At 42.4% G+C, this 26,954-nt stretch overlaps 2 protein-coding genes across 2 annotated transcripts in view; one reads left to right on the top strand and one right to left on the bottom strand.

Annotated features, from left to right (window-relative positions):
• Window positions 1–26,954, bottom strand: part of CD74 (CD74 molecule) — a 119,204-nt gene that overhangs the window by 50,723 nt on the left and 41,527 nt on the right. The window lies entirely within an intron of this gene.
• TCOF1 (treacle ribosome biogenesis factor 1) overlaps window positions 1–26,954 on the top strand; it is a 56,698-nt gene that overhangs the window by 22,571 nt on the left and 7,173 nt on the right. The window contains exons 10-17 of the mRNA XM_070739064.1: window positions 143–314; window positions 2,606–2,757; window positions 6,665–6,883; window positions 7,501–7,789; window positions 9,689–9,771; window positions 12,449–12,638; window positions 15,637–16,107; window positions 24,944–25,014. Of these exons, the coding sequence (XP_070595165.1) occupies window positions 143–314; window positions 2,606–2,757; window positions 6,665–6,883; window positions 7,501–7,789; window positions 9,689–9,771; window positions 12,449–12,638; window positions 15,637–16,107; window positions 24,944–25,014 (1,647 nt within the window). The remainder of the gene's footprint in view (window positions 1–142; window positions 315–2,605; window positions 2,758–6,664; window positions 6,884–7,500; window positions 7,790–9,688; window positions 9,772–12,448; window positions 12,639–15,636; window positions 16,108–24,943; window positions 25,015–26,954) is intronic.

Raw genomic sequence — 26,954 nt, 5'->3', positions numbered from 1 at the left:
CCCTGTTGCAGTCATTGCTGTTTTTAATGGTGGGAATATATCAGTTTGATTCTGTTAGAAATTGAAGAAGGAAGGAAAGGTATATGAGAAATCAATGAATTTTACATGTATACCTGCCTGTTTTTTTCCTATCACGGTGCAGAGATTGTCAACTCCACATCCGCCCAAGCCAAATCAAGCTAATCAGCCTGGGATCCTACCCAAAGCTGCACCACATGCTTCGAAGGAGAAGGAAGCACAGGATGAAAGCAGCAGCTCATCTGACAGTGAGGATGAAACTGACCTTGCACCAAGCAAATTGCCAGTTCCATCTAGTAAGAAGGCTCCAGCCCTCTTGATGCTCGGGAAGGGGGGGAGGAACCTTTTGTTTTCAGCGGTTCTATTTGCTTAGCAGCTTGACAGGGAAAGGACACAAATAACCAGAGGATGCACAAAATGCATTCTGCCATGCCAGCGCTGATGCCAGTTATTTCAAAACTGACAGGAGAGATGTGTTAGCATCTTCAATTTTGCCTTTGGCCTATAGCTTCAACGTATCTCACCACTTAGCCAACTCTCCCTTTATTTTGAAGGAAATTGGATGGTCTTGTCCTTGTGGTGTTGCCGATCCCAGAGTAATATCTGAATAATGAGTTTTTCTAAAGATGGAAGAAAACCAGTAATAAATAAGATTTGTGATTCTGGGTTATTCACAACTGACAACTGTTTATACATCTTAATATGATTAATTTTAATGGTTCTTTTTCCTATGAAGAAGCCCTAGCAAGGCCAAGCATAGCTGTTTTGTGATTTAAACCATTACATTATTTCAATAATTAATGGTATCAGATAATGGAACATGGAGGATCTTCTTGAACAGTAGTATAAATACGAATCTGCTAAGCATCTTACTTTTTTTTTTTTAACTTATTTTCCTCCATCATCTCTAGGCAATATTTTCATCTATTAGAGTGAAAGGGTATAGATTTTTCAGCTGCATTAAAGTTAAGTTTCTACTTTTATTTGCAACTTTCTCCACCAAATTTTTCTACATAGGTTTTGTACAGAGCTTCCCTTTGTTAATATAAACTCCTTCAGAAATATTTTCAACTTTAACTCTTCTCATAGTTACTTCTCTGTGCAAATTCTTCTTTCAAACCTGTGCCCTATTGTTTCTCAAATGTATCTCAGAAATAGTTTCTTGTGTGGTTTTGCCTATACAAATACAGAGATTAGCCAACTGTGTTCAATGTTTCTATCAGTGCAACAGCAATTGGCAGATCCCATAAATGTGATTGATCTCATTTTTATCAGTATCGGGAAATTGTGGATAGTTTCATAAAATAATGCTTTTATTTATTTTATTTGATTGATTGATTGATTGATTGATTGATTGATTGGATTTGTACGCTGCCCCTCTCTGTAGACTCGGGGCGGCTAACAATAGTGATAAAAACAGTGTGTAGCAATCCAATAATAAAACAACTAAAAAACCCTTATTATAAAAACCAGACATACATACAGACATACCATGCATAAACTGTAGAGGCCCAGGGGGAAAGTATATCTCAGTTCCCCCATGCCTGACAGCAGAGGTGGATTTTAAGGAGCTTACGGAAGGCGAGGAGGGTGGGGGCAATTCTGATCTCTGGGGGGAGTTGGTTCCAGAGGGCCGGGGCCGCCACGGAGAAGGCTCTTCCCCTGGGTCCCGCCAAACAACATTGTTTAGTTGACAGGACCCGGAGAAGGCCCACTCTGTGGGACCTAATCGGTTGCTGGGATTCGTGCGGCAGAAGGCGGTCCCGGAGATAATCTGGTCCGGTGCCATGAAGGGCTTTATAGGTCATAACCAACACAATGGCTGCTCCTAAAGATACATTTTATTTTTGTGGGCAGGGAATCTCTTCAAGATTGTGTCTTCCCTCTTCCATGCTATTAATCTTTTTTCTGCTACAGGTAGTCCTTGATTTATAACAGTTCATTTAGTGGCAATTTGAACTTACAATTGCACTGAAAAAAGTGACTCCCGTAGTTATGATCCTTTTTCACACTTAACCATTGTAACACCACCATTGTCATGGGATCAAAATTTGGGTGTGTTGCAACTGGCTCATGTTTATGACTATTGCAGTATCCCAGGGTCATGTAAACAACTTTTGTAACCTAACAGGCAAAGTCAATGGGAAAGCCAGCTTCACTTAACAACCCTATTACTAACTGAACGGCTGTCATTTACTTAACAACTGGGGCAAGAAAGATCGTAAAATGGGGCAAAATTCACTTAACAATTGTTTTGCTTAACAACACAAATTTGTGGTTGGAAGCCGACCACCTGTACATATTTAAATATATTTCTAAACTGCCTGTGATGTAAAAATGCATTTCAGAAAAGTAGTTCATAACATGCCAACAAAATGTAGATATCAGAATGTGTCTCATCTTGAAATCGTACTGCTTGAGCTGCCTTATCAAACATTTAAGAGAAAACCACTGAGAATCGAGGCATCTTCGGGGCTCTTGGTGAAAGTCAGCAAAACCGAAGAAGAAAGTGAAGTGTTGTGATTTAATTGTGCAACCTTTTAGAACTGGCTGAGTTATCACTTTTCTGTCTCTTGGTTGCTTTCAGCTCCCAAAGTAACTGCTGCAGCTCAAAATGTAGCTACAGTGCGGCCCCAGTCTCCAAAGGGATCACATCAGAAAGCCCAGCAGAGAGAAGATAGCAGTACTGAAGATTCAAGTGACGACTCGGACTCGGAGGAAGATAGAGTGGTCTCTCAGGTAAGCATAGAGAAATCTTTGGAAAGGGAAACATTGTGCCCTACCATTTTTTCTTTTTTTTTACAAAACCCAATGCAGGGATTTTTTTTGTTTTTGTTTTTTAGGCTGTGAATGTTCTGGCATTGTTTGTAATTGATTGTTTTATCAATAAGAAGGAGAACAGGGGGCTTGAAAGGGGGCTTCTACCTCAGGAACAAAGCTGTGAATGAATAAAGATACAGAGTATTTGGTTAATTTTATTATGCATCATCATTGTACAAAAGTGGGCAATTATGTACTTTAAGGAGATATGGTGTAATTAAAATTATGGTGTGATTAAAAGTACAGTTGTACCTCTACTTAAGAAAGCCTATACTTAAGAACTTTTCTAGATAAGAACCAGGTGGTCAAGATTTTTTTGCCTCTTCTTAAGAACCATTTTCTGCTTAAGAACCCTAACCCGGAAAAATTTCCCAGAAAATTTGAGAGCGGCACGAAGGCCTGGCCAGTTTCCTGCCATTCTCCCTTTAATCCCAGCCATCTCGGGCTTTTCTGGGCTGCCGGAGGTGCCTTTCAGTGGTGCTTAAGGAGGCTTTGGCAGTCCAGAGCGAACAGCATTTTCCTTTCTCTGGACGCTTGGAGAGGGAATAAACCTCTGCCAGTGCCCAGAGAAAAGAAACGCTCCCTTCACTGTGGGCAGCCCAGAGCAAATGGAGCGTTTTCCTTTCTCTGGGCACTTGCAGAGGGAATAAACCACTTCAATGTGGTGACTCCCTTGCGCTGCCTTCCACACACCCGGCGCTAGGTTGCCTCCCAGAGCGTCTGGGCGCAGGAAGGCAATCAACTCACCTTCAGCCAAACCGAGGAGTCACCACAGTGGAGGAAAGGCGCTGACTACAAAGCAAGCGAGTGAGAGAAGAGGGAAGCCCTTCAACATGGGAAGGAAGAGGTAGCAGTAGCAGCAGCAGCCTTTTGGTCAAAGGAGCGGGAGGTTCCCCCCTCTCGCCCACCTGGGTTTCTCTGGCGCAGTGTATGGGAGGCAGCCTCCCGCCATGTGAATGAGAGGTGCTTACTCCTCCTCCTCGCTGCCTCAGAGTTCCTCATTTTTTTTAACCCTTAAAGTTTTGGAAAAAAATTTTATTCCCCTCACCTTCTTCCTTCGGCAGTGACTGTCCTCCTCCTCCCACCCAAAGTCTGAGCTTTTATATATTTCCTAATGGGTTTGCACTCATTATTTTATTTTACATTGATTCCTATGGAAAAAGTTGCTTCTACTTACAAACTTTTCTACTTAAGAACCTGGTCATGGAACGAATTAAGTTCTTAAGTAGAGGTACCACAGTACCACAATTATCACTCAAAATCACAATTGCCTTCTTTTCATTTTTCCCCAACCACAAAGTAATAATTTTGCTTTGGTTTAAAGTTTTACAGTTTCTTATACCTGAGCTTTTTTTCCCCATTTTTTAAAATCAGTTTCTCTCTTTTCTTTACACTGTCTCAGCTTGCCTTGCCTTGTAATATGTTGTATGTAAGGAAGTCATTCCTATTTAAATTTGATTGGATTTCCCTTGCAAATATATACAGTAAATTTCTCAGTTTTTGTTTGCTTGTGTTTCCTGGTGCTCTATGTTCTTGGATTTTCTTTTTCTGCCTTAACAAACTTTCTTACCTCTTTGAAATCTTGGTGCGTCTTATACACCGGTACGTCTTATAGTCTGAAAAATACGGTACTTGATTTTGTTCCACTTATTTTTATTACCTTAAGAGGCTAGAATTTTAAAAAAGAAAAAAGTAACAGCCAACTTTTTCTCTAGAGTGTTATATTTTGTTTCCAATACAGTTCCAATATAGCAGCCCAAGCCCAAACAGCAAAAGAAGTGAATAAAATAAAAGTACTATTCTTAAGAGTAGTAGCTTGTAGCTAAAAGACTGAGGAGAATCAGCCTAGAGCTCTGTTGACAAGACATGATCTGTATCTGATGACAAGCACAATCACATTACCAACTGAATGCCTTATATTTACCCCAGATGAATCCCTCTTAATGCTTTGTATAGTAGATTAGATTCCAGTTCCAGCTTCAGGAAGCCAATACAATCATAACAAAGCCCTTTGAATAAGCTTGTCCTCAGGGCAAAACAAATCATTCCCATATTCTGAGTTGAAATCCCCATTCCTACCCCATCTCTCCACCTGACAAAAGGGACAAAATTCAGAAATCCCTTTCTAACATCAAGTTGTTTGTGCTAAAGGGAAAGTAGCTTTTTGTTTTGCACATTTTAAAAATAGCCCTGAGATTGCTGACATTAAGTCCTAATCAACATCTTAAGTATTTATAACTCAACCACTCACCACACCTCCATACTTTTTAGCGGGTTTTTTAGGTGAATTAGAAGGACACTTAAAAATTATAGGCAGAGAAATGAAGTACACACCTTTCCTTTTAATAAAAGGAAGATTGGCTGAAACAAGATAGCAAGCTGCTTAGTGGTTGTGGGGCCTCCTGCAATGGAGGTTGCATGCAAACATATAAAGTCTGTTGGCATATTGGAAACCAAGCAACTACAATTGGGTAAGCATACATGATATTTTTTTCCAGAAAGGAAAAGGAAGGTTGACATTTGCAAATTGAACACCGTCTTGGAAGCTAATGTAGAAGCAGATCACAGCTTTTATAAGATTATTTTGTTTTGAAGCAGACCCTTAAGTGCATTGACATTGGGACGAGTGAAGGAATGCCTGCTCAAATTCCTGCCCATCCATGTTTTAGGTCAAAATGCTATTTTTCGCTTCTGTAGAGCTACCATTAGATAGGAGCAGTTTGTGTGTGGAATGTTGCTACAACCTAATTCCTACACTAACCAAGGCTCTAGAAAACAATTGAAACAACTAGTGATAGTGGTTAGGCAACTGATTGATGATGCGTCATCAAATGAGTATCGTCTCTTAGCAGCCACATAGATCTCCATGAAAGTCTGTTCCTAACCTGTTCTTTCAGGTCAGAATAATGTGCCCATTGCCAAGTATCTTTTCCAAGACTTTAATGGTTACTGTACCAAGTACTATTCCGTTGCATAGTTTTGACTGATTGTAAAAGATGGAAGCTGTCCACCACTTCAATATCTTTATTGCCATTAATAAGGTGGATATTCTTCATGTTCAGGCAACTGAATTACCAATTTAATTCCCTTGAATCAAGAATTACTCTATCAATACTGGAAAAAATGCATACACAGTTGGAAAATATGATTAAGCAGCATATAGATTTAAAGCTAGAAATATTTATGTTGGGTATAATACCAGAAAGCTACGATAAAGGGACTATATACCTAATGCTACAAGTATTGACAGCAGCAAGAGTTGTATTTGCACAATATTGGAAAAAGAACACCCCATCAGATTGGATTGTGCAGAGATGGATAGACTGACATTGAAAATAAAACATAAAGGAGATGCAGAATACTATTCAACATGGGATAGGTTGGTTGATTTGATTTGATTTGATTTGTATGCCACCTATCTCCCTAGGGACTTTAGACGTCTCACAACAAAAGTTATCAATGGTTAGACATAAGAGGTAGAGGTTACATGAAGAAAGATTATTGTAAAAGTGTGTATAAGTAAAAGATGAATAATTAACATAAATAGAATAGAACAGAATGTATAATAGAATTCTTTATTGGCCAAGTGATTGGACACACAAGGAATTTGTCTTGTTACAAGTCAATAGAACTATTAATATTGATATAATTACTGTTTATTACTGTCATTGTTATCATATCTATTGTTTGTTTTTGTAAAATGAAATGCCTGGACAATACACTGTTTTCAAAATATTTATATACAAATTTTTTTAAAAAAAATTTTTTTTTAAGGAATTACTCTGTCTTTGACACAGTCTAATTCTGCAACATTTTATTTCCATAGAAACCAGCTCAGGTAACAGCCCAACCTTCTCCCAGTCCTGTGAAAAGCGCAACAGCCAAGAATACAGGGCTCACATCAAGCATACCTCAGCCAACAGGGAAAGGAGGGGCAGCCTCAACAAAAGCAGGAACTGTCCCTGTTCCAAAAGCTGCTGAGAGCTCAGAGAGCAGCAGCTCTGATTCTTCAGATAGCAAAGAAGCTGAGAAATCAGCAAAGCAGGTAAAAAGGAGAGGTCAAATATCTCTCCAATTGTTATTTTATTTTATTTTTGTAATTCTAACATTCTTCTTGTTTTTCTTTTGTTTTGTATTTTCCTTTTTCTTTTTTCTTCAAATGTGTTCATATCTGTTTTTGATTTTAGTTTTGTATTGTGCATTTTTTTTTAAAAAAGGAAAGATCATTTTTCCATACAATAGGCCACTCTTCAGGGTAGATAAGATACTATAAAGGTCAGACTAATCTTGCAGGTTCTCTTATTGGAACCAGGGGAGGTATTGATATCTTGATACTGGTGGACTTGCATTGTCAATCTAGTGGTTCTTTTTTTATCTTTTTCTGCAGCGCAGGTCATGTAGAAATTCGTTATGTACATTTTGGAATGGCTAATTGCATTAAAGATAAAGCAGTTTGATCTTGAAGGGTTTTTTGTGTATATATTGAACTTCTGTGAAACAGCAATAGAAACTGGGGCATCCTGAGCAGATTTACATAGTCTGTGATTTGCAGTCCTGTATTGGTTTTGTTTCAGACACAAATGTCTGTTGTTTCCAAAAAAATACACATTTTAAAATGCATTTCTGGTTATGTGTTGTTGTTGTCGTTGTTTTCCTCTACAGCCTCCTATTCATCCTTTTTTTAAGCGTGTGGCTGGCAAAGTAGCCACTCCTTCAGGAAAGGGTGTACAGACCAGTGCTGCTTCCAACAAACCCCAGAAATCTGCCACAAAAGCAACAGGGAAGGAAGAACAAATTCCCTCCCCAAAGGTTAAACCAAGCCAAGTACAGGCTCTGACTCCTAAGCCCTCTGGAATCACTATACATAAGGAGAGCTCTTCAGACAGTTCTTCAGACAGCAGTGAGGAAGAAGCAGACACTTCGACAACAACCAAGCCTAAGACACAGCCTGGTAAGAAAAGCCAGATTCCACCAGAGGTGGGTGGCAGGAGGATCTTCTTCAGAAACACTGGGAAGTTTGGAAGCCCAGTGAAAAGTAGATATTTGGAAGCACTGCTTGTTATAAGCACATAAGATGGCATTGCCCACACAATGCAGCTTGGTCCTAAAATTTAAAAAAAAATGGTACCCACTTGAGACATGTTTATGTCAAAATCACACCTCTGCACTTGCTTAACAGCTGAGCTCCTGGAATTATTTCTTTCTTTCCTTGAAGTGTTCCTCCACGTCAGCCTCCCCCACTCTTGAGATATTTTTGGTGCAAACAGTTGAGCATAACAGTTTATCGTTTTAAAAAAATATATTGAAAGCTTTAACAACAATAGTAAAAGAAAATGTAAGCTAAATTCAGAAAAAAGAAAAAGAAAAAAATAATTAAAAAGTGTACAGAAAAAAGAAAGAATCTAAAAGCGTAGCTTCTGATCTTCATCACAAGTACAAACATAATAATTCATCAACCCCTATAATATCATATGCAAGTATCTCTTCTTCCCATAACCCAGAGATCTTCAACCTTGGCAACTTTAAGATTTGTGGACTTCAACTCCCAGGATTCTCCAGCCAGCATAGCTGCCATAACCTATCGTTTAGCCATATAGAAATACCTAAATTGTTAATATTTCAGTCACAGTGTCAGCAAAAAGCCCATAAAGGAATCCCAGATTTATACAAGCATGTCTTCTTTTAACCTTGGTCAGTGCCCTTTAAAAGGCTCTGCAATTGAGAACAGGATGGTTCCCTTTGTCTCCCAGTCCTCAAAACGTAGGCGAAATCACTGTCTTGATTTTCTTGTGAAGAGCAGTCGTCTGGAGCACAAGTGGGCGCTCTTCTTTCTTCTGCTGATCCAGAGAGGTTTGAAGAGACCGGTCTCCTCACTGATCGTTGGGTCTTAGCTGCAGTTGTCATCTTAGCTCATTCACATCTTACCCCATGCAGTTGTCATCTTAGCTCACCATTCCTCACCCAGAAGAAGCCCACCAATTCCTCAGATAGAGTCCAACAAAGGTTCATGTATTTGAACATTTAAATCACCAATATCAACAAGTCTAACATTAGACTAACATTTCAGTTCTCCATTGTTGACATTTATTATTTTAGAACTGCCAAATTCAGTATCTACTCTTCCAAATAAAATAATAAATAGAACTGCTACAAGGACCTCTTTCATTGCATATAAAGCCCTCCATGGCACCGGACCAGATTATGTCAGGGACCGCCTTCTGCTGCACGAATCCCAGCGACCAGTTAGGTCCCACAGAGTGGACCTTCTCCGGGTCCTGTCAACTAAACAATGTCGTTTGGCGGGGCCCAGGGAAAGAGTCTTCTCTGTGGCAGCCCCGGCCCTCTGGAACCAACTCCCCCCAGAGATTAGAATTGCCCCCACCCTCCTCGCCTTTCATAAGCTCCTTAAAACCCACCTGTGCCGTCAGGCATGGGGGAACTGAGATACTCTTTCCCCCTAGGCATTTACAATTTATGCATGGTATGTTTGTTTGTTTGTTTGTTTGTTTGTAGGTATGATTGGTTTTAAAATGAGGGTTTTTTAGTTGTTGTAGTATTGGATTTACATGCTGTTTTTATTATTGCTGTTAGCCGCCCCGAGTCTACGGAGAGGGGCGGCATACAAATCAAATAAATAAATAAGATAAAGATACCTCTGCAATTCCCCTCTCGTGAACTTTCATGAAGTCTTTATAATAAGCAAAACTAAGAATGTTAAGAGTCACACTGTGTGAGGGGAACAATGAACATAAACCTTAATTTGACTTGATCTTCTCAGTTTCCACACTCTTTACCTCACAGCAGCGTTTAGTTTTTCCAGAACTCTGAGGTCACTGTTTGCTTTTTGCAGTCACCCAGCAGAAGCAAGAGCCAAAAAAAGAGTCAGAGAGCTCATCTGAGGAGTCCAGTGATGAAGAACAAGAAGCTTCTCAGGTATTGATTCATGATTTCCTGTACACGTTCACTTAGCATCATTGGATATTTTATCTTATCTTACCGAGAGAGAGGGGAGGGAGGAGGGATAAAGCAAACTAGACGCCTGAAGATGGAGGAAGTAGTCATTAGGAAAGAATATGATCCAAGTTGTCAGGAGGATCCGTTGCTCTGGTGAATCCAAACATGGACAATCAGAGGGCTTGAGATTCAGCTGAATAGCCAGGCCCAGTGGAGAAAGCCAGGGTTTTGTACTAGTATTATTGTTAGGGAAAGCCTGGGATATGAACAAGAAGCCAGGCATCAGTTCTGGAAGGCCTGGCAGTCAGATCAAGACTGGGACATGGCAAGTGACTTAACCAAGTTGAAGAACTGCACTCATTGGGGATTGTAGGGGAAGCAGCAACTGGTCACATATGAATGGAGGGGCAAGTGTGACGGCAAAGCCAAGAGCAGGGAGTGTCCCAGAGTGAACAAAGATCAAGGAAAGGTCAACTTGTAAAGAAGAATGTCAGAGCAGCCAGAAGGAAGTTAAGGTGGATTTCTGGGTGGAAAGGCAAGAGCTGAGAGACACAGAGATATTAAATAGTTGCTTAAGTCGGCTGAAATCGAGGCCCCACAAGGCCTACAAAATACTGTCTCAGTGCCATTAATAGGAAACACTAAGAGCAGTCCCCAGCAGCAGAAACCTCATCCATGGAGAGCCAGTTTATGGGAATGGTATCAATAGTACTAAGACAGAACTGGCATAGGATGCATAGAAAGAAAGTCTAGAAGTGTAAGGGAAAGATATTTGGGATCTACAGATTGGGGGATAAGAATGGAGTTAATCAGAACTTAACTAAGGCAGAATAGTGTAATAATACCAGTAGTAGAAAATGGAACAGAAATTATAGAAGACTGGGGAACCACCATGAAGGACAGGAGGAAGAGCTGCTGCCAAGACAGCAGTCAGATAAAAGTGGCCTGAAAATAACTTGGGAAAGCAACCTTGGTAGGCTTCTCCCTGGTTCACAGGGGGATGGAGGGAGAAGCACATCCAGACTTTAAAGATTCTGTTATTGTAGAGCAGTGGTTCCCAACTTTTATTTGGCCATGCCCCACCTAAGCATCTCTAAAATCCCGAGGGGCCCCCCCCCCCGGACATATAATTCTTATTATTCAAAAAGTGAACTGCTCACACGGAGGGAGCCTTAAAGGCCATTAACTAAGTTTAAACAAGGTTCCAATTGCCCCCATTAAAAATGAAATTGCCCCCCGGTGGGGTATGGGCCCCACATTGGGAACCAGGGCTGTAGAGTCTACCTGGGAAAGCTGACAAAAATAGTAATTAAGTCCATCTTAAAAAGTGATAGATGGTCTTTCTTTTATGATTAAATCACCTTTCCGTTGGGAGTCAACAAATGTACCTTGTCTGCACAATCCATGAACAAAAGATTATAAAATCAAAACCTCCATAATTAATATGTTGGTTGCATGCATTCTGTACTAATCAGGGCGGATTGATTTAATGAAAATGAAAAATACAGAGCATTAAATAGGTACAGGAGGAGCTGGACTGTGCATGCAGCCGCCATTTTCAGTTGCAATTTTAAGCCCTGCCTTAGCTATAAAAGTTGTATGTATGAGCAATGTGTGGTACCAACTGTAAATCTATGACACACTTGTCTTGCATGCAAGCATAGTATTGCTGTTGCTGTGAGCCGCCCCGAGTCTGCGGAGAGGGGCGGCATACAAATCTGATTAAACTAAACTAAACTCTAGTAATCGCTAACAACCTCCCATATGCATATATAAGAGGGTATGAACAGAGAAGCAAGTTTAGCCTGCAGGTTATAAATCCATACAGCATATAAATATTTCCCCTCCTTTTCTAGAAAATTGAAGCATTTAACAGCTCCCCACTCCATTTGCCTTTTTTACAACAACTGTGCTGACAGCCTACTCATTTTTTCATGGCTTAGCCTACACATTACACAAGCTTGTTAGAGGAAAAAAGCAAATGTTTTGAAGGATTTGGATTCCATGGCCGTATGCGCGCAGCTTGAGCCTTGTGTCGTGTGGGTTTTTTCCCCTCTAAGAACTTAAGTTTGACATCCCTCTCCCTTCAATTTGTAGCCAGAACATCGCTCCATAAACGCATGTATCCAAGTAACTTATTGGGGGAGGCACACTTAGAAATGATACAGGGGAACTTGAGTCCCATGGGAATAAAAACTGATTAAATTTAGATGCCTCCCCTCTATTGCAATTACCTTGCCCACCAGGACAGGAAGGCAAGGCATGTTACGGGTTCCATCAATTAGGGTTTATGATCTGATGAGACCATCAAAAAAGAGCCTTCCCAGGTCTTTGGCTTGGTGCCTTGCTGGCATCTTGCCATCGAAAGCTAGGGAGAGAGGAAGGGTTCATGGGAGGGAACAAATGGGTTATCATCCTGTTTGCGTAAGTGATGGGTAATTGGGACGGGGCGAATGACAGCTTGATGAAGAGCAAGAGAGCTTGGAACAAGATCTCTGTTTCATGCCATTTCTCTCATGTGTCAACACTGCTATGAAGTTGTAATAAGTATTAAATTTTGCTAACCAAAGAGATTGGGATATATCACTGTGTTAACTGCCCGTGCTATTGATCACGTGTTCATACCTTAATTTCTTTCTCTTTTCTTCACTCTTAGTCTCTTTTAACGGGGTTATCAGGTCCTCACAAGATCCAGGCATCCACTGGGGCAGCAAATCCTCTGTTCTCCAAACAGGGCTCTGTCAGTGCTCAGGCAAAGTCATCTGGGAAGCCTGCTCCTGCTGACAGCACATCATCAAGTGACAGCTCTTCAAGTGATGCTGAGGAAACTCGAACACCGAAAACAGGTTGGCCTTCCGTAATAGTCTGAAGACTCATCTATGCCGCCAGGCTATTATTATTATTATTATTATTATTATTATTATTATTATTATTATTATTACTACTACTACTACTACTATTATTATTATTATTATTATTATTATTATTATTAAGATTTAGATTTGTATGCCACCCCTCTCTGAAGACATATATATATATATGTCTTTATATATATATCTATATATATACACACACATACACACACCAGGGTGGTTTGACACAAAAATATGTAACCCTTCCCTGGTGCAGAGCCGAAGGGATTGGATACTGTAGCCTAGAGTATAATTCTCTGCCTTACAAGGCAAAGGTTGCAGATTCAAGCCCCAGTGGATATGGCTAGCTAATGAGGCCGAAATAAGGCCGAAATAGATCTATCCTAGTCTCCCTTAATTTCCAAATTCAGCAAAAAAACATGTTGTGTGTGTGTGTGTGTGTGTGTGTGTGTGTGTGTGTGAATGAGGCACAGACTCTAATTCCATGATGGGTATCCTAAATGAAGGATCGCTCATGTAGGATCGCTCATGTAGTCCACATTCATTTTGGTCATCCCTACTTTGAGTCAATAGATGTGTTCCGTAAGCGTGTGTGTGTATGTGTGTGTATTTCAAGTTTTCCCTGTTACGCCAGCCTGAACAAAAAGCTTTAAATGGTTGATCACAACCTAAGTATCTAAAGTGAGAATTTTGGTTCTGTTGACTAGGTATATTTATGAAGAAAAGCAAAAAAAAAAAAAAAAATCAAACAAATGATTAAAATAAAGACCTGCTGACAACCTCACTGAAAGACTTTGATTGCTACTGGTATCTACTGGATAGCAATAGGCAGCAACCTTTGAAATACAGTGGTCCCTCGATCATCGCGAGGGTTCTGTTCCAGGATCCCAAGCGATGATCGATTTTTCGCGAAGTAGCGGTGCGGAAGTAAAAACACCATCTGCGCATGCGCAGATGGTGTTTTTACTTCCACCGCAGCAGCGAGGAGCCGAAGATTGGGGTTTCCCCGCCGCCTCGCTGCTGCCGCTTGTCCGCGCGTGCGCCGCCCGGCCTTCCCCCGCCCACCCCGTTGCTCTTATTGCTTCCCAGCTGGGAAGCGGCCCCCGCGCGCGCGCCGCCCGGCCTTCCCCCACCCACCCCGTTGCTCTTATTGCTTCCCAGCTGGGAAGCGGCCCCCGCGCGCACGCCGCCCGGCCTTCCCCCGCCCACCCCGTTGCTCTTATTGCTTCCCAGCTGGGAAGCGGCCCCCGCGCGCGCGCCGCCCGGCCTTCCCCCGCTCACCCCATTGCTCTTATTGCTTCCCAGCTGGGGAAACTCCACCATCTACGCATGCGTGGCCATAGAAAAAAAGGGCACGCATGCGCAAATGGTGGAGTTTACTTCCGGGTTGAAAACTCGCGATATAGCCCTTTCGCGATGCTCGAGGACGCGAAACTCGAGGGATCACTGTACACCAAACTATTTTTCTACTGTATGCTCAAAGAAGACCTGAAGAGAATAAGATTTTGCAGATTAGTCCCAGGAGTGCTGGCAGATAGAATAGTTATCATATTTATATGTCAAATTTCTCTTTCCTTTTCTGCTGCCTGCTTAAATTAGTCCCTAGCTTTTAAATAGAGATGGCTGTGAAAAAAAACCAAAAAACCCCTCAAGATCCAAAGATCTATATTGTGTGAAGAGAGAAAGATCAAGGGACTGTCTAAAAGTGTGGTTGAACTGAGTCCCTTTTTGGTTTTTGGGCAGCACTGGGGAAGCATGTTAATGCTGAGTTGAACTCTGTCCTGGTTCTGGGACCGTTTGACTTATCACCAATAAAATGTGTTGTAACAGTTTAAAAGCTAATCATCAAAAGGCTAACCATTTGGAACATGAAACTCAACGCATACTTTTTACAAGTGATATACTTTGAACAAAAATATTCTATTTAAGATAACCTTGACTTGATTCCCTCTTAAAAAGAAAAATTAATATCAGATCCCATGCTTCCCAACCATCGGCCAGATTGCCTAGTAATTTTAAGACAAACATATCTGAAGAGCATGGCATGGTAAAAGAGCATTTAAAATAATTATACGATCAGAAGATAGAATCTTACATCTGAGAATTTCCTGGAGCAAGCAGAAACGGGAATATAGCCACGACCAAGTAAACTCATGGATTGTAGAATGCTCAGTCAGCACCTAGAAAGCAGCAAGAGACAGGGAAACAAAAAGCTTTTATAGCTTATGCCATTTCTTTATGTATCATTTATTCATTATTATTTTATTATTATTATTTATTCATTTATTCAACACTTTTGATGTTGAGTTGGAATGATTTACCCATAAACTAGCAGTCTGTTATAGGGTGCAGGTTCTTAATACAGTGATACCTTGTCTTACAAACTTAATTGGTTCCGGGACGCGGTTCTTAAGGTGAAAAGTTTGTAAGATGAAACAATGTTTCCCATAGGAATCAATGGAAAAGCGATTAATGCGTGCAAGCCCAAAATTCACCCCTTTTGCCAGCCGAAGCACCCGTTTTTGCACTGCTGGGATTCCCCTGAGGCTCCCCTCCATGGGAAACCCCACCTCTGGACCTCTGTGATTTTGCGATGCTGCAATTTCACTGAGGCTCCCCTTGCTGGGAAACCCCACCTCTGAACTTCCATTGCCAGCGAAGCGCCCGTTTTTGCGCTGCTGGGATTCTCCTGCAGCATCACAAAAATACGGAAGTCCGGAGACAGGGTTCCCCATGGAGGGGAGCCTCAGGGGAATCCCAGAAGCACAAAAACGGGTGCTTCGCTGGCAACGGAAGTCCGGAGGTGGGGCATCCCAGCGGCGGCGGTGGGTTTGTAAGGTGAAAATAGTTTGTAAGAAGAGGCAAAAAAATCTTAAACCCCGGGTTTGTATCTTGAAAAGTTTGTATGACGAGGCGTTTGTAAGACGAGGTATTACTGTAGTTGCTAAATTGTAAAAATTTGTTTCTACAGAGATCAGCTCATTGCCTTCTTCTGGAAAGGAAGCAGCGGCTGCTAAGGGAAAGGGGGCAAGGAAACAGGGGCTGAAGAGGACCTGCTGCAAGCCTCCCCCAGCAAAGAAAGCCAAGGCTCAGAGCAATGGCCAAGCCCAAGAGACATCTGCAGTACAGTTGCCGGAATCCCTTCCCCCATCATTCAAAGCTCTCCTGGGAAACAAACAGCTGGACACAGAACAAGGAACCCCAGAAGGTGCCCAAGCTAACCCAGTGGCAAAGGCCAAGACACCGAAAAATAAAAAGAAAGAGAAGCCAACCAAGAAACGGAAACTGGCAGATGGGGACACTGGCCCTTCAAAGGCCAAGAAGCTTAAAACGCAGAGCGCGGAAGAGTTAAAGTTAAAAAAGAAGAAAAAGAAAGTCAAGTCTTCAGGCAGCATCAAACCGACAAAGAAAAAAGACAGCAAAGAAAAGAAGCCTGATAAAAGTGAGAACTCCATCCCTATTCCATATGGGCATATCAAAGCTGGGTGCTAATTAATGTTCCTGGTCCTATTCCCCCCCCCCCCCCCATTATTTAATGCATTCTGCTGCCCCCTGTGGTAAAGAGGTATGGTTTTCGGGTAAGCAGTTATTACAAATACTTTACCAATTATTATCAATTCATTTGTACAGTAGTACCTCTAGATAACGAGTTTAATTCGTTCCAGACCCGAGCTCGTATGTCGATCAACTCGCATCTCGAACGAATGCCTTTAGACTTTGTTTTTCCGCACTGAGATAACCAGAAGCAAGGATTCTTGCGCCACCTAGTGGAAGCTCGGCTCGTATCCCGAATTTGAGCTTGGGTGTTGAACAGAAATTTCGCTCGCGTCCCGGCTCGTAACTTGGAATACTCGCATGTGGAACAGCTCGTATCTAGAGGTACTACTGTATTGGTAAACGGAGTCATATATGGGGAAAGGTTTATTTAGTATGTGCAACCTTTAACACTCTGATGTTCCCCTCCTTATACCTAAAGAAACTATTCTTGGTTCCAGTCTAAAGAAAAGCAATTAAGTGAAAAGGATAGGCGAGAACATTTTTCTAACATATATTTAGGTCTGTTCTTTACCATTCTTCTGCTTCCTGTTCATTTGTTGTTGTTGTTTTAGCTTCTTCCTTCCTCATTGTATGGGCTTGTTCTGCTTTAACTACTTCCTTTTTCTGTGATGGTCCCAGTGATTCGTGAGCTCCAGAACAGAATTGAATTGAATAGAAGCTGGAAAGGACCTTGGAGGTCTTCTAGTCCAGCCCCCTGCTCAAGCAGGAGAACCTGCTATACCATTTCAGACAAGTGACTGTCTAATCCAGTGATGGTGAACCTATGGCACATAGCCATATCTGAGGGTACGTGAGGCATTGCCTTATGTCTGCTCCAGTGCACATGTGCATGCTGGCCAGTTGGTTTTCAGCCACCTTTTCAGCCATTTTTCGCCATCCCCAGAGTTCAGGAAAGCCTCCTGAAGCCTGGGGATAGTGAAAAACGATCCAAAAGTCCAACCGGAAGTTCGCTTCCAAACTTCCAGTTAGCCCGTTTGGCCATTTTTCACTCTCCCCAATCTTTAGGATGCTTTCCTGAACCACGGGGAGAGCAAAAAATAGTCCCATGGGCCTACCATATGATTTGATTTGATTTATTGGATTTGTATGCCGCCCCTCTCCGTAGACTCGGGGCGACTAACAACAGTAATAAAAACAGCATATAACAACCCAATATTAAAACAGTTAAAAACCCTTATTAGAAACATAGAAACATAGAAGACTGACGGCAGAAAAAGACCCCATGGTCCATCTAGTCTGCCCTTTTACTATTTCCTGTATTTTATCTTACAATGGATATATGTTTATCCCAGGCATGTTTAAATTCGGTTACTGTGGATTTACCAACCACGTCTGCTGGAAGTTTGTTCCAAGGATCTACTACTCTTTCAGTAAAATAATATTTTCTCATGTTGCCTTTGATCTTTCCCCCAACTAACTTCAGATTGTGTCCCCTTGTTCTTGTGTTCACTTTCCTGTTAAAAGCACTTCCCTCCTGAACCCTATTTAACCCTTTAACATATTTAAATGTTTCGATCATGTCCCCCCTTTTCCTTCTGTCTTCCAGACTATACAGATTGAGTTCATTAAGTCTTTCCTGATACGTTTTATACTTAAGACCTTCCACCATTCTTGTAGCCCGTCTTTGGACCCGTTCAATTTTGTCAATATCTTTTTGTAGGTGAGGTCTCCAGAACTGAACACAGTACTCCAAATGTGGTCTCACCAGCGCTCTATATAAGGGGATCACAATCTCCCTCTTCCTGCTTGTTATACCTCTAGCTATGCAGCCAAGCATCCTGCTTGCCTTTCCTACCGCCCGACCACACTGCTCACCCATTTTGAGACTGTCAGAAATCACTACCCCTAAATCCTTCTCTTCTGAAGTTTTTGCTATCACAGAACTGCCAATGCAATACTCAGATTTAGGATTCCTTTTCCCCAAGTGCATTATTTTACATTTGGAAACATTAAACTGCAGTTTCCATTGCTTTGACCATTTATCTAGTAACGCTAAATCATTTACCATATTACAGACCCCTCCAGGAATATCAACCCTATTGCACACTTTAGAGTCATCAGCAAATAGGCAAACCTTCCCTACCAAACCTTCTCCTATGTCACTCACAAACATATTAAAAAGAATAGGACCCAGAACAGACCCTTGTGGCACACCGCTTGTAACCTGTCTCTGCTCAGAATACTCGCCATTAACAATAACTCTCTGATGTCTATGCTTCAGCCAGCTTGAAATCCACTGAACTATCCAGGGATTAATTCCAATCTTCACTAATTTATCTATCAGCTCTTTATGTGGAACCGTATCAAAGGCTTTGCTGAAGTCCAGATAGGCAATATCCACGGCACCACCTTGATCCAACACCTTTGTGACATAGTCAAAGAACTCAATGAGATTAGTCTGACACGATTTGCCTTCAGTAAAGCCATGCTGATTTGGGTCCAATAAGTTATTGTTTTTTAGATGCTGATTTATCCTCTTTTTGAGTAGCGTCTCCATCATTTTAACTACAACTGATGTCAAGCTAACTGGCCTGTAGTTACCAGCTTCTTCTCTACTGCCCTTCTTGTGGATAGGCACAACACTGGCCATTCTCCAATCCTCAGGAACATCTCCTGTTAACAGGGATTGGTTAAACAAATCAGTCAGGGGGGTAGCAATGACAGATCTGAGTTCTTTAAGAACTCTGGGGTGGATGCCATCTGGACCCATTGCCTTATTTATCTTTAATCTTTCAAGTTCTTCTAAGACATCGGCTTCTAAGATTATAAAACCAAACATAAATACAGACATGCCATGCATAAAATTGTAAAGGCCTAGGGGGAAAGAGTATCTCAGTTCCCCCATGCCTGGCGGCAGAGGTGAGTTTTAAGAAGCTTACGAAAGACAAGGAGGGTGGGGGCAATTCTAATCTCTGGGGGGAGTTGGTTCTAGAGGGCTCTAATCTCTGGGGGGAGTTGGTTCTAGAAGGCTCTTTCCCTGGGTCCCGCCAAGTGACATTGTTTAGTTGACAGGACCCGGAGAAGACCCACTCTGTGGGACCTAACTGGTCGCTGGGATTCGTGCAGCAGAAGGCGGTCCCTGAGGTATGTTCGGAGACAGACTGGCAGAGGGCTGCAGGAGGCCATCATGGTTGAAAACAGAGCCTTGACAAGTGATGTCAACTTGGCCATGCCCACCGGCCACCACCACCTGGCCCCCTGAGATCAAACACAACCCTGATGCAGCCCTCGCTGAAATCGAGTTTGACACCCCTGGCCTAGTCCCTGCAGTGTTCCTGACAAGGTTTCCCAGAACCCTTGCCTGCTTCCTAGGACTGAGAGAAAGTGACTGACCCAAGGTCACCCAATCGGCTTTGTGTGTAAGACAGAATTAGAAATCTCCTAGTTTCATGTCTGGTTCATTAACTGCTACATCAAATTGGCTCTCTTATTTTGTTTTTTGGGGGGTTTTTGGGGGTTTTTTTTTAGAAGAACAAGAGTTTAAATCAACATAGAATCAAGTTAAAAACAAGTTTAACCCCTTCCTTTACTTTATCCCCATGTGAATTAGCCCACCAGATCAGTTTTCCTCTGGCACCATTCAAAACAAGCAGTTCTTTGGTTTTGGATTTGTTCACCACCCCTCAAATAAAATGTCCCTCATGGTCCCAGCTGGAGCAGCGCTTTTGGTAAAACACTTCTACCTTCTGAAGTGGGGATACAGTAGCCCTTTGCTGTACTGTAGAAGACAAGCATTTGGTGGCCTGGGTGCAAAATACAACACTCCTGTATTTAACCTGTTTTGATACTCCTTTACCCATGATTTCTTTCCGATTTTCTGGTGAGAACAGATGGAGGAGGCTGAAGAACCTAGCTAGGATACATTTTAGGAAATGGCTTCCTTTGCTACATGGCTTTAAAGATGGAGGCAACTTTCCCAGCTCAGGCATATGTTTTCACAGATAGAGCCAAAAAGGGCACTTCAGCTGCAAAGTGGTCACATTCAGCAGTACCTGAATCAATCATGAATATCAATGCAGATGAGTCAATCTTAAGAAGGCTGCCTTTAGAGAGCCGCTGTAAACCCTAAGAGAGAGAGTTGCTGAGGCACTATTAATCTTGCTATTCAAACAGCAGCTCCAGCCAATTCAGTAGTTCCTGCTGAGGCATTTGAGTTGCCTGGCAGATTCTCAAATAGAAATGGTCATAGGCTTCCGCTAGGAAAGGGAGAATAAGAAGGAAAGAGGCTATTGTATGGAGACTCGGATTTTACTGACCTTGATATTTTACTGAGCTTGATATAAGTTACCCTCTTTACTGAGGGGGAAAATTCCCATTTATTTCCATTCTCTGTTTCACTAGACTGATGTATACAAGAATAGGTGGTAATGCTATAGAAAAGTACACATTAAAAATGGGGTGGAAATTATTTGTCATGTATAAAAACCATCCAGATATTCTGTTTTGTGTACATGTTTGTCCTCTTGTAGATTTCCTGGTTTTTATCCTATTTTTGCCAAGGTCTTATGTGAATCTGAATAAACAGGTAGACTATATTTATATCGGTATAACCATATAAAAAGACCAAGTGCAAAAATAGTGTTGACGTTTGGCATAAATGACAGATTTCATTTACTATATTTCAGAAACAGAATAACCCAACATACAAATAATTGCTACTTAGATTCAGTAACTATGTTACTCTTTTTGTAATTGGCAGTGTGTCTTTAATGTTGTGTAAGAATTTTGGCCTATTCATCCATGGCATTTTGCTCTTTCCGTAATCCTACACAACATTTCCCTGGGGTTTAGATCTGGAGTTTGCCTCAACCATTCCAAAATATTGAATTTGCCTTCCTTCATCCATTTTGTTGTAAACGTCCTTGTAAGTTTGTACCTTTGTGATCATTGCTTTGATTTATGAATTTCAGCTTCAGCTAATGATGTGAGATCATCCAGGTCCTGAGACAGAAAAGCATTTGCCAACACGTGACATTATTATCTCCATACTCAATAGCTAATATGAGATTCTTTGTCCAAACTAACAATGCTATGTCTTTCAAGGAGACACTATCTAAATCAACAATCTTCATTTCTCCTGTCATTGAATTCTCCAGAAAAACTCACAGATTGTAACAGTCAGAATATATTATTATTATTATTATTATTATTATTATTATTATTATTATTATTATTTTTATTTATTAGATTTGTATGCCGCCCCTTTCCGTAGACTCGGGGCGGCTCACAACACAATAAAAACTGTTTATAACAAATCTAATAATTTACAATTTAAAATATTAAAAAAACCCATTATTAAACAGACATACACACAAGCATACCATACATAAATTGTATAGGCCCGGGGGAGATATCTCAGTTCCCCCATGCTTGATGACAAAGGTGGGTTTTAAGGAGTTTGCGAAAGGCAAAGAGGGTAGGGGCAGTTCTAATCTCTGGGGGGAGCTGGTTCCAGAGAGTCGGGGCCGCCACAGAGAAGGCTCTTTCCCTGGGGCCCGCCAACCGACATTGTTTAGTTCAGTGTTTCCCAACCTTTTTTGAGCCGCGGCACATTATTAATATTTTCAAAATTCTGGGGAACACTGAAGGGGGGGCGGGGGGGGGGGCTAAAGAAAAGTTTGGACAAAAAAAAAATCTCTTCCTCCATTTCACTCTATTTGTCCCTCCCTCTTTCTCTCTCTTCCTTCCCTTCTTTCTCTCTCTCTCTCCATCCCTCTTTCTTTCTTCCTCTTTTTTGCTCTTTCTCTCTCCCTCCTTCTCTCCCTCCATGTCTTTCCCTCTCCCTCCTTCCCCCCTCTCTTTCTCTCTCTTGCTTTCTTTCTCTCTCATTCTCTCTCCCCTCCTTTTTCTCTCTCTCTCTTTCTCTCTCGTTCACCATGCCGGCAACAGAGAGAGAAAGAGAGAGAGAGAGAGCTGGAGAGAGAATGGAGGGCGCCGTTGTCTTCGCCTCCGCCCGCCGGCTCTGCAGCTAAGAGGCAACAGCAGCCATCAGCCTCCTCACCCTCCCAGACGTTCCCAGCGCCCGGCCACGCGCCGCCTCCCGTTAGCCCGGCTGACCTTTCCCTGCTGCCGTTTTCTCTTCATGGCGCAAAGCCACACAGTCCCGGACTCCCGGATCGCTTGCTTTTCCGGCCAGCAAGCGCGGCGTTTTCCTGGGCAGATGGCTTTGCTGACCGGAGAAGCGAGCGATCCGGGAGTCCGGGACTGTGTGGCTTTGCGCCATGAAGAGAAAACGGCAGCAGGGAAAGGTCGGCTGGGCTAACGGGAGGCGGCGCGTGGCCGGGCGCTGGGGACGTCTGGGAGGGCGAGGGGAGCCGGCGGGCGGAGGCGAAGACAACGGCGCCTTCCATTCTCTCTCCGGCAGCGAAGGAGAGGGGGCGGATCACGCCCCAAGACAGGAGGCGGCGGCGGAGGAGGAGGAGAGGGGGCGGATCGGGCGGGCAATGGGGCAGGGCAGAGAAGCCAGGGGCGCGTTTGGCCAGAGGCACCGTGGGGAGGCAGGGGCGGCCGCGGCTCCCTTTACTCCTACTGCCGGACCTCCCCGCCCCTGCCTCCTTTTTCCCGCCTTCCTTCTTTGGGGCCCAGCCGGAAACAGCTGCATCGGGCTGCGAGTGGAAGCTCCAGGTCGGAGGCACTGGCAGTCCGGCACTGGCAGTGCCCTGCCCACCTGGAGCTTCCTGCGGCACACCTGACCGTGTCTCGCGGCACACTACTGTGCCGCGGCACACCGGTTGGGAAACGCTGGTTTAGTTGACAGGACCCAGAGAAGGCCCACTCTGTGGGACCTGATCGGTCGCTGGGATTCGTGTATCTGTAGAAGTAAGAACCTAATCATGAGTTAATAATGTACTTTTCCTCTCCAGAGTCCTTTGTTTTTATTTCCCTAGCACTGTCTCTATAATTCTATCTTGCTTTTGGAGGCTTTCATTTTTCATTGTCTGTAACATGATTTATAAAATTTCTCACCATCGCTCAGAGAGGAAAAAAGAATACATTTTTTGGAAGTCATAGCAACCCTGCCTCTGATTACGCTGGCAAGGACTTTAGGGAGCTAGGTTCAACATATTCAGAGGATGAGAGTTTAGGAAGGGGAATTGTATGGAGCCTGGGAGATATATTCTCAGAAGTTCAAGGACATATTGCCCTGCACCTGGGAGAATGGACCTGGGAGGCATCTCTAGTTGGAACGGTGCTGTGATGGACCTGTGGGTATTGGGCAAGGACTTGAACTTTTCTTTAGGTGAAGGAAGTCCTGGAAGCTTTCAGATTTGGGTTTCCCCCAGAAGTGCCATTGTGACATCTCTAATAAAATCTAGCTTTAAGGAAATCCAAACCTTGAAGTTTTCTTTCATTAGGAGTATTACGTGGAACCCTTACAATCATAGTGACAAAAGGGAATGATAAGGAGCATTAACACCAAATTGCCTAGTAAATGGCTATTTTATAACCCCGATTCCCTAGAGCAGATATTCTTGTGACATGTTAATATTCCAAATACACCTGAATTGAAAGTTTGCGGTGTGAAATGAAACAGGGTGACAGGCATAAAAATAAACCACCCAGTACTTGTCCCCTGCCAGCAAGCAACTTCAGGTAGTCTTCAACTTATGACCACAACGGGAGTCCAAAGTTTATGTTGTTCAGGGAGAAATTTCAAACTTCTGTGAGAAATTTGTTGAGAGAGTTTTGCCTCAGTTTGCGACTTTTCTTGCCACAGTTGTTAAGTGAATCACTGCAGCTGTTAAACTAGTGACACGGTTGTTAAGTGAATCTGGCTTCCCCCCATGGGCTTTGCTTGTCAGAAGGTTTCCAAAAGTGATCACGTCACCCCGGGACACTTCACCTATCATAAATGTGAATCAGTTGCCAAGCATCCAAATGTAAATCACGTGACTGTGAGTCATTTGTGTGAAAACTGGTCATCATTCACTTTTTTAAACGTCATAACTTCAAACAGTCATTAAGCGAACTGTTGTAACTTGAGGACTACCTGCATTAAAAACTCCTTGTGATCTGACTTCAGTTGCTTCATCCTGTCTTAATTTTCTTGCCTTCACAGGACTTCCTTATTCTCCCACCTCTTTCGCTTCCCCATCCTAGTTAGTGAGAAAATAAATATCTGAAACCTCACGCCTGGATTAAATTAGCAACAACACAGTGAAACCTCATTTTAAATGGTCCAATTGAGGAGAGGGTTTTGAAGTACATTACTGAGGCAGTTTATAGGCAAATGGTATAATTTTCTCTAATGATTAAATGAAGGAAAATTAATTTAACTGCCTCATCTGGAGGATTCATTTGCAATGCATTTATCTCTTATTGGGGCGGGGAAGGATCTTTGGATGGTAAATTGATCCATTGAACTTGAAATCTGCTAAATGAGGGTTTGTTCAAATCAAGGTATCTTTGCATATTATTTTAGCCAAAAAAAAATCCAATTGCAAAATAATAGGAGATTCCGGTGCAAATCTGGATGTTTGTACAAAAATAACTGACTTTTCTAGCACAACTTAGACACTCATCCAAAAATATGCAGGTTCTTGAAATATTGTAGTAATTATTTCCTCAAATGGCGTTGGAATCCAAGAAATAAAGTTTCTGGAGGAATTTGGTATCACTGATCCTGCACTTAAAATCATTCAAAGCTGGGAGTGTGCCACAGAAGATTTTTTTTAAGATGCAATCTGAATTGTTTACCTGTACTATTAAATGTTTTACAGAGAAAAAGAAGAGCAAAAATGTGGAGAAACTTGATACAGATGGGTCACAGAAGAAAAAAAAGAAAAAGAAGGTAGGAAAGAATACTCTTGTTTTGAACTGTCTATGAAGATTTTCAGTCATCAGGGTCATGAGTGTCCCAAAAGGTGCTTTTTCAAGAGGCAACTGGGCTTTCTGGTTTTTCTTTGAACACATTTCTGCTTCTTATTCAAGAAGCTTCTTCAGCTCTGACTGGATGGTGGGTAATAGAAGGATTTATATTCCTTGCAGACAGCTGGTCGTTTGCATTCTTTTAGAGAAGCTGTTCTCAACCTGGGGGTCGGGACCCTTTGGGGGTCAAACGACCATTTTACTGGGGTCGCCTATGACCATGGGAAAAGACAAATTCCCCATGGTGTTAGGAACTAAAGCTTGTACTCTGGTGCCGTAGAACATATTTTTACAATTCGACCAATCAGACGTTTACAGTGGGGGTGTCCCTCTGACCTTCCTGCCAATCAGCTTAAAGCTCTTTTGGGAGAATTGGTGCTAGACTTCAGGTTGGGGGTCACCACAACATACAGAACTGTATTAAGGAGTCCGGGAATTAGAAAGGTGAGCCACTGTTTTAGAGAGTCATTGAGACCACTTGGAGGTTTATCTATGTCCTCAGGGTCACCTGAGGACCCCGTATGTATATAGTATCAGGGCCCTACCTGACGTAATATTCTAAATTGCAGACAGAAGAACTGCAATCAGTGTAATGACTTTAACAATGTAAAACTGCTTAGTCATGGTGAATTTACAGATTGTAATGTAATCTGATTGGTTGACAAAAGTATATACCATGATGCACCTTTGCTTAAGTGTGGCTTTTGAATTAGTATGGCTTATGGCTTGTGAATTAGAGTGGCTTGTGGTGGCTGATTATTGTAGAAGAATATGGTGGCTGAAGACTTGCAGCTGACTATTGCAACTGAGTTTAGTAGATAGAGATTTGAGAGTATTTTGTATAGTATCTTCTGGAGAGAGATAGTTACAGTGTAAAAAGTTGGTGTAGGTTTGCTACGAAAGAAGTAAATATTTTCCTAACAAACTGCAGTACTTGTCTTCAATTATCTTCAAGATTACTGTTCCTGATATCCTGGTCTGAGGCAGACTGGCTAATTGCTTTGGCTATCTGGGTGGGCTAGCTTCTGCAAAATGCAACTCCAATATGTTAAACTCTCAGCTGCGGGCTGGATGCATCATGCACTGGCCATGCCCACCTCCACTTTAGTGGAGGGAAAGTTGTGATATGTCACATGACAACGCAAGTTTGACACCCCTGGTATAGAGCCGCCTTGGAATTGTTGAAAGGACTGTGTTTTAGACTGGAGGCAGAGGTTTGTATACTTCCCCCTCTATTGAGAGAGGACTGTTCAATTTTGACATAGATGGCCTCTCTGACCTCTCTTTCAAACTAGTGGTCCCCTCTGTCTAAAATGTGGACTTTGCTGGCTTTGTCTTTTAAAGGAAGACAGACTGCCGAATCTTGTCCTGATTGGTTTGTTCTCCTATGTTGTGCCAAGCGTTTATGAAGTGATTGTTTTGATTCTTCCATGTACATGCCTGCACATGGTTCACTGAGCAAGGTTTTCAAAGCAAAACCAAAAAGTTCAGTTGCGTCTTGAAGAAGCACCCTTGACACTTGTTTTGGACTGTGTTGTATGATATATGTACCTGGTACAAATTAAACTCTTCTTACCAACCAGTGCAGGATTGAGTGTGCAGAGGGGAAATCATCCCACCATTAATTGGTTTCGCTACACCTCCTGAACAGGCCGATAAGGTCCCACAGAGTTGGCCTTCTCCGGGTCCCGTCGACCAAACAATGTCGTTTGGCGGGCCCCTGGGGAAGAGCCTTCTCTGTGGCGGCCCCGGCCCCTGGAACCAACTCCCCCCAGAGATTAGAACGGCCCCCATCCTCCTTGTCTTTCGCAAATTACTTAAGACCCACCTTTGTCGCCAGGCATGGAGGAGTTAAGTTATCCT

This window comes from Erythrolamprus reginae, chromosome 2 (assembly GCF_031021105.1).
Source record: "Erythrolamprus reginae isolate rEryReg1 chromosome 2, rEryReg1.hap1, whole genome shotgun sequence".
Taxonomy (NCBI): Eukaryota; Metazoa; Chordata; class Lepidosauria; order Squamata; family Dipsadidae; genus Erythrolamprus; species Erythrolamprus reginae.
The sequence above is the reverse complement of the archived record's forward strand: the minus strand, read 5'-3'. Positions and strand labels throughout refer to the sequence as shown.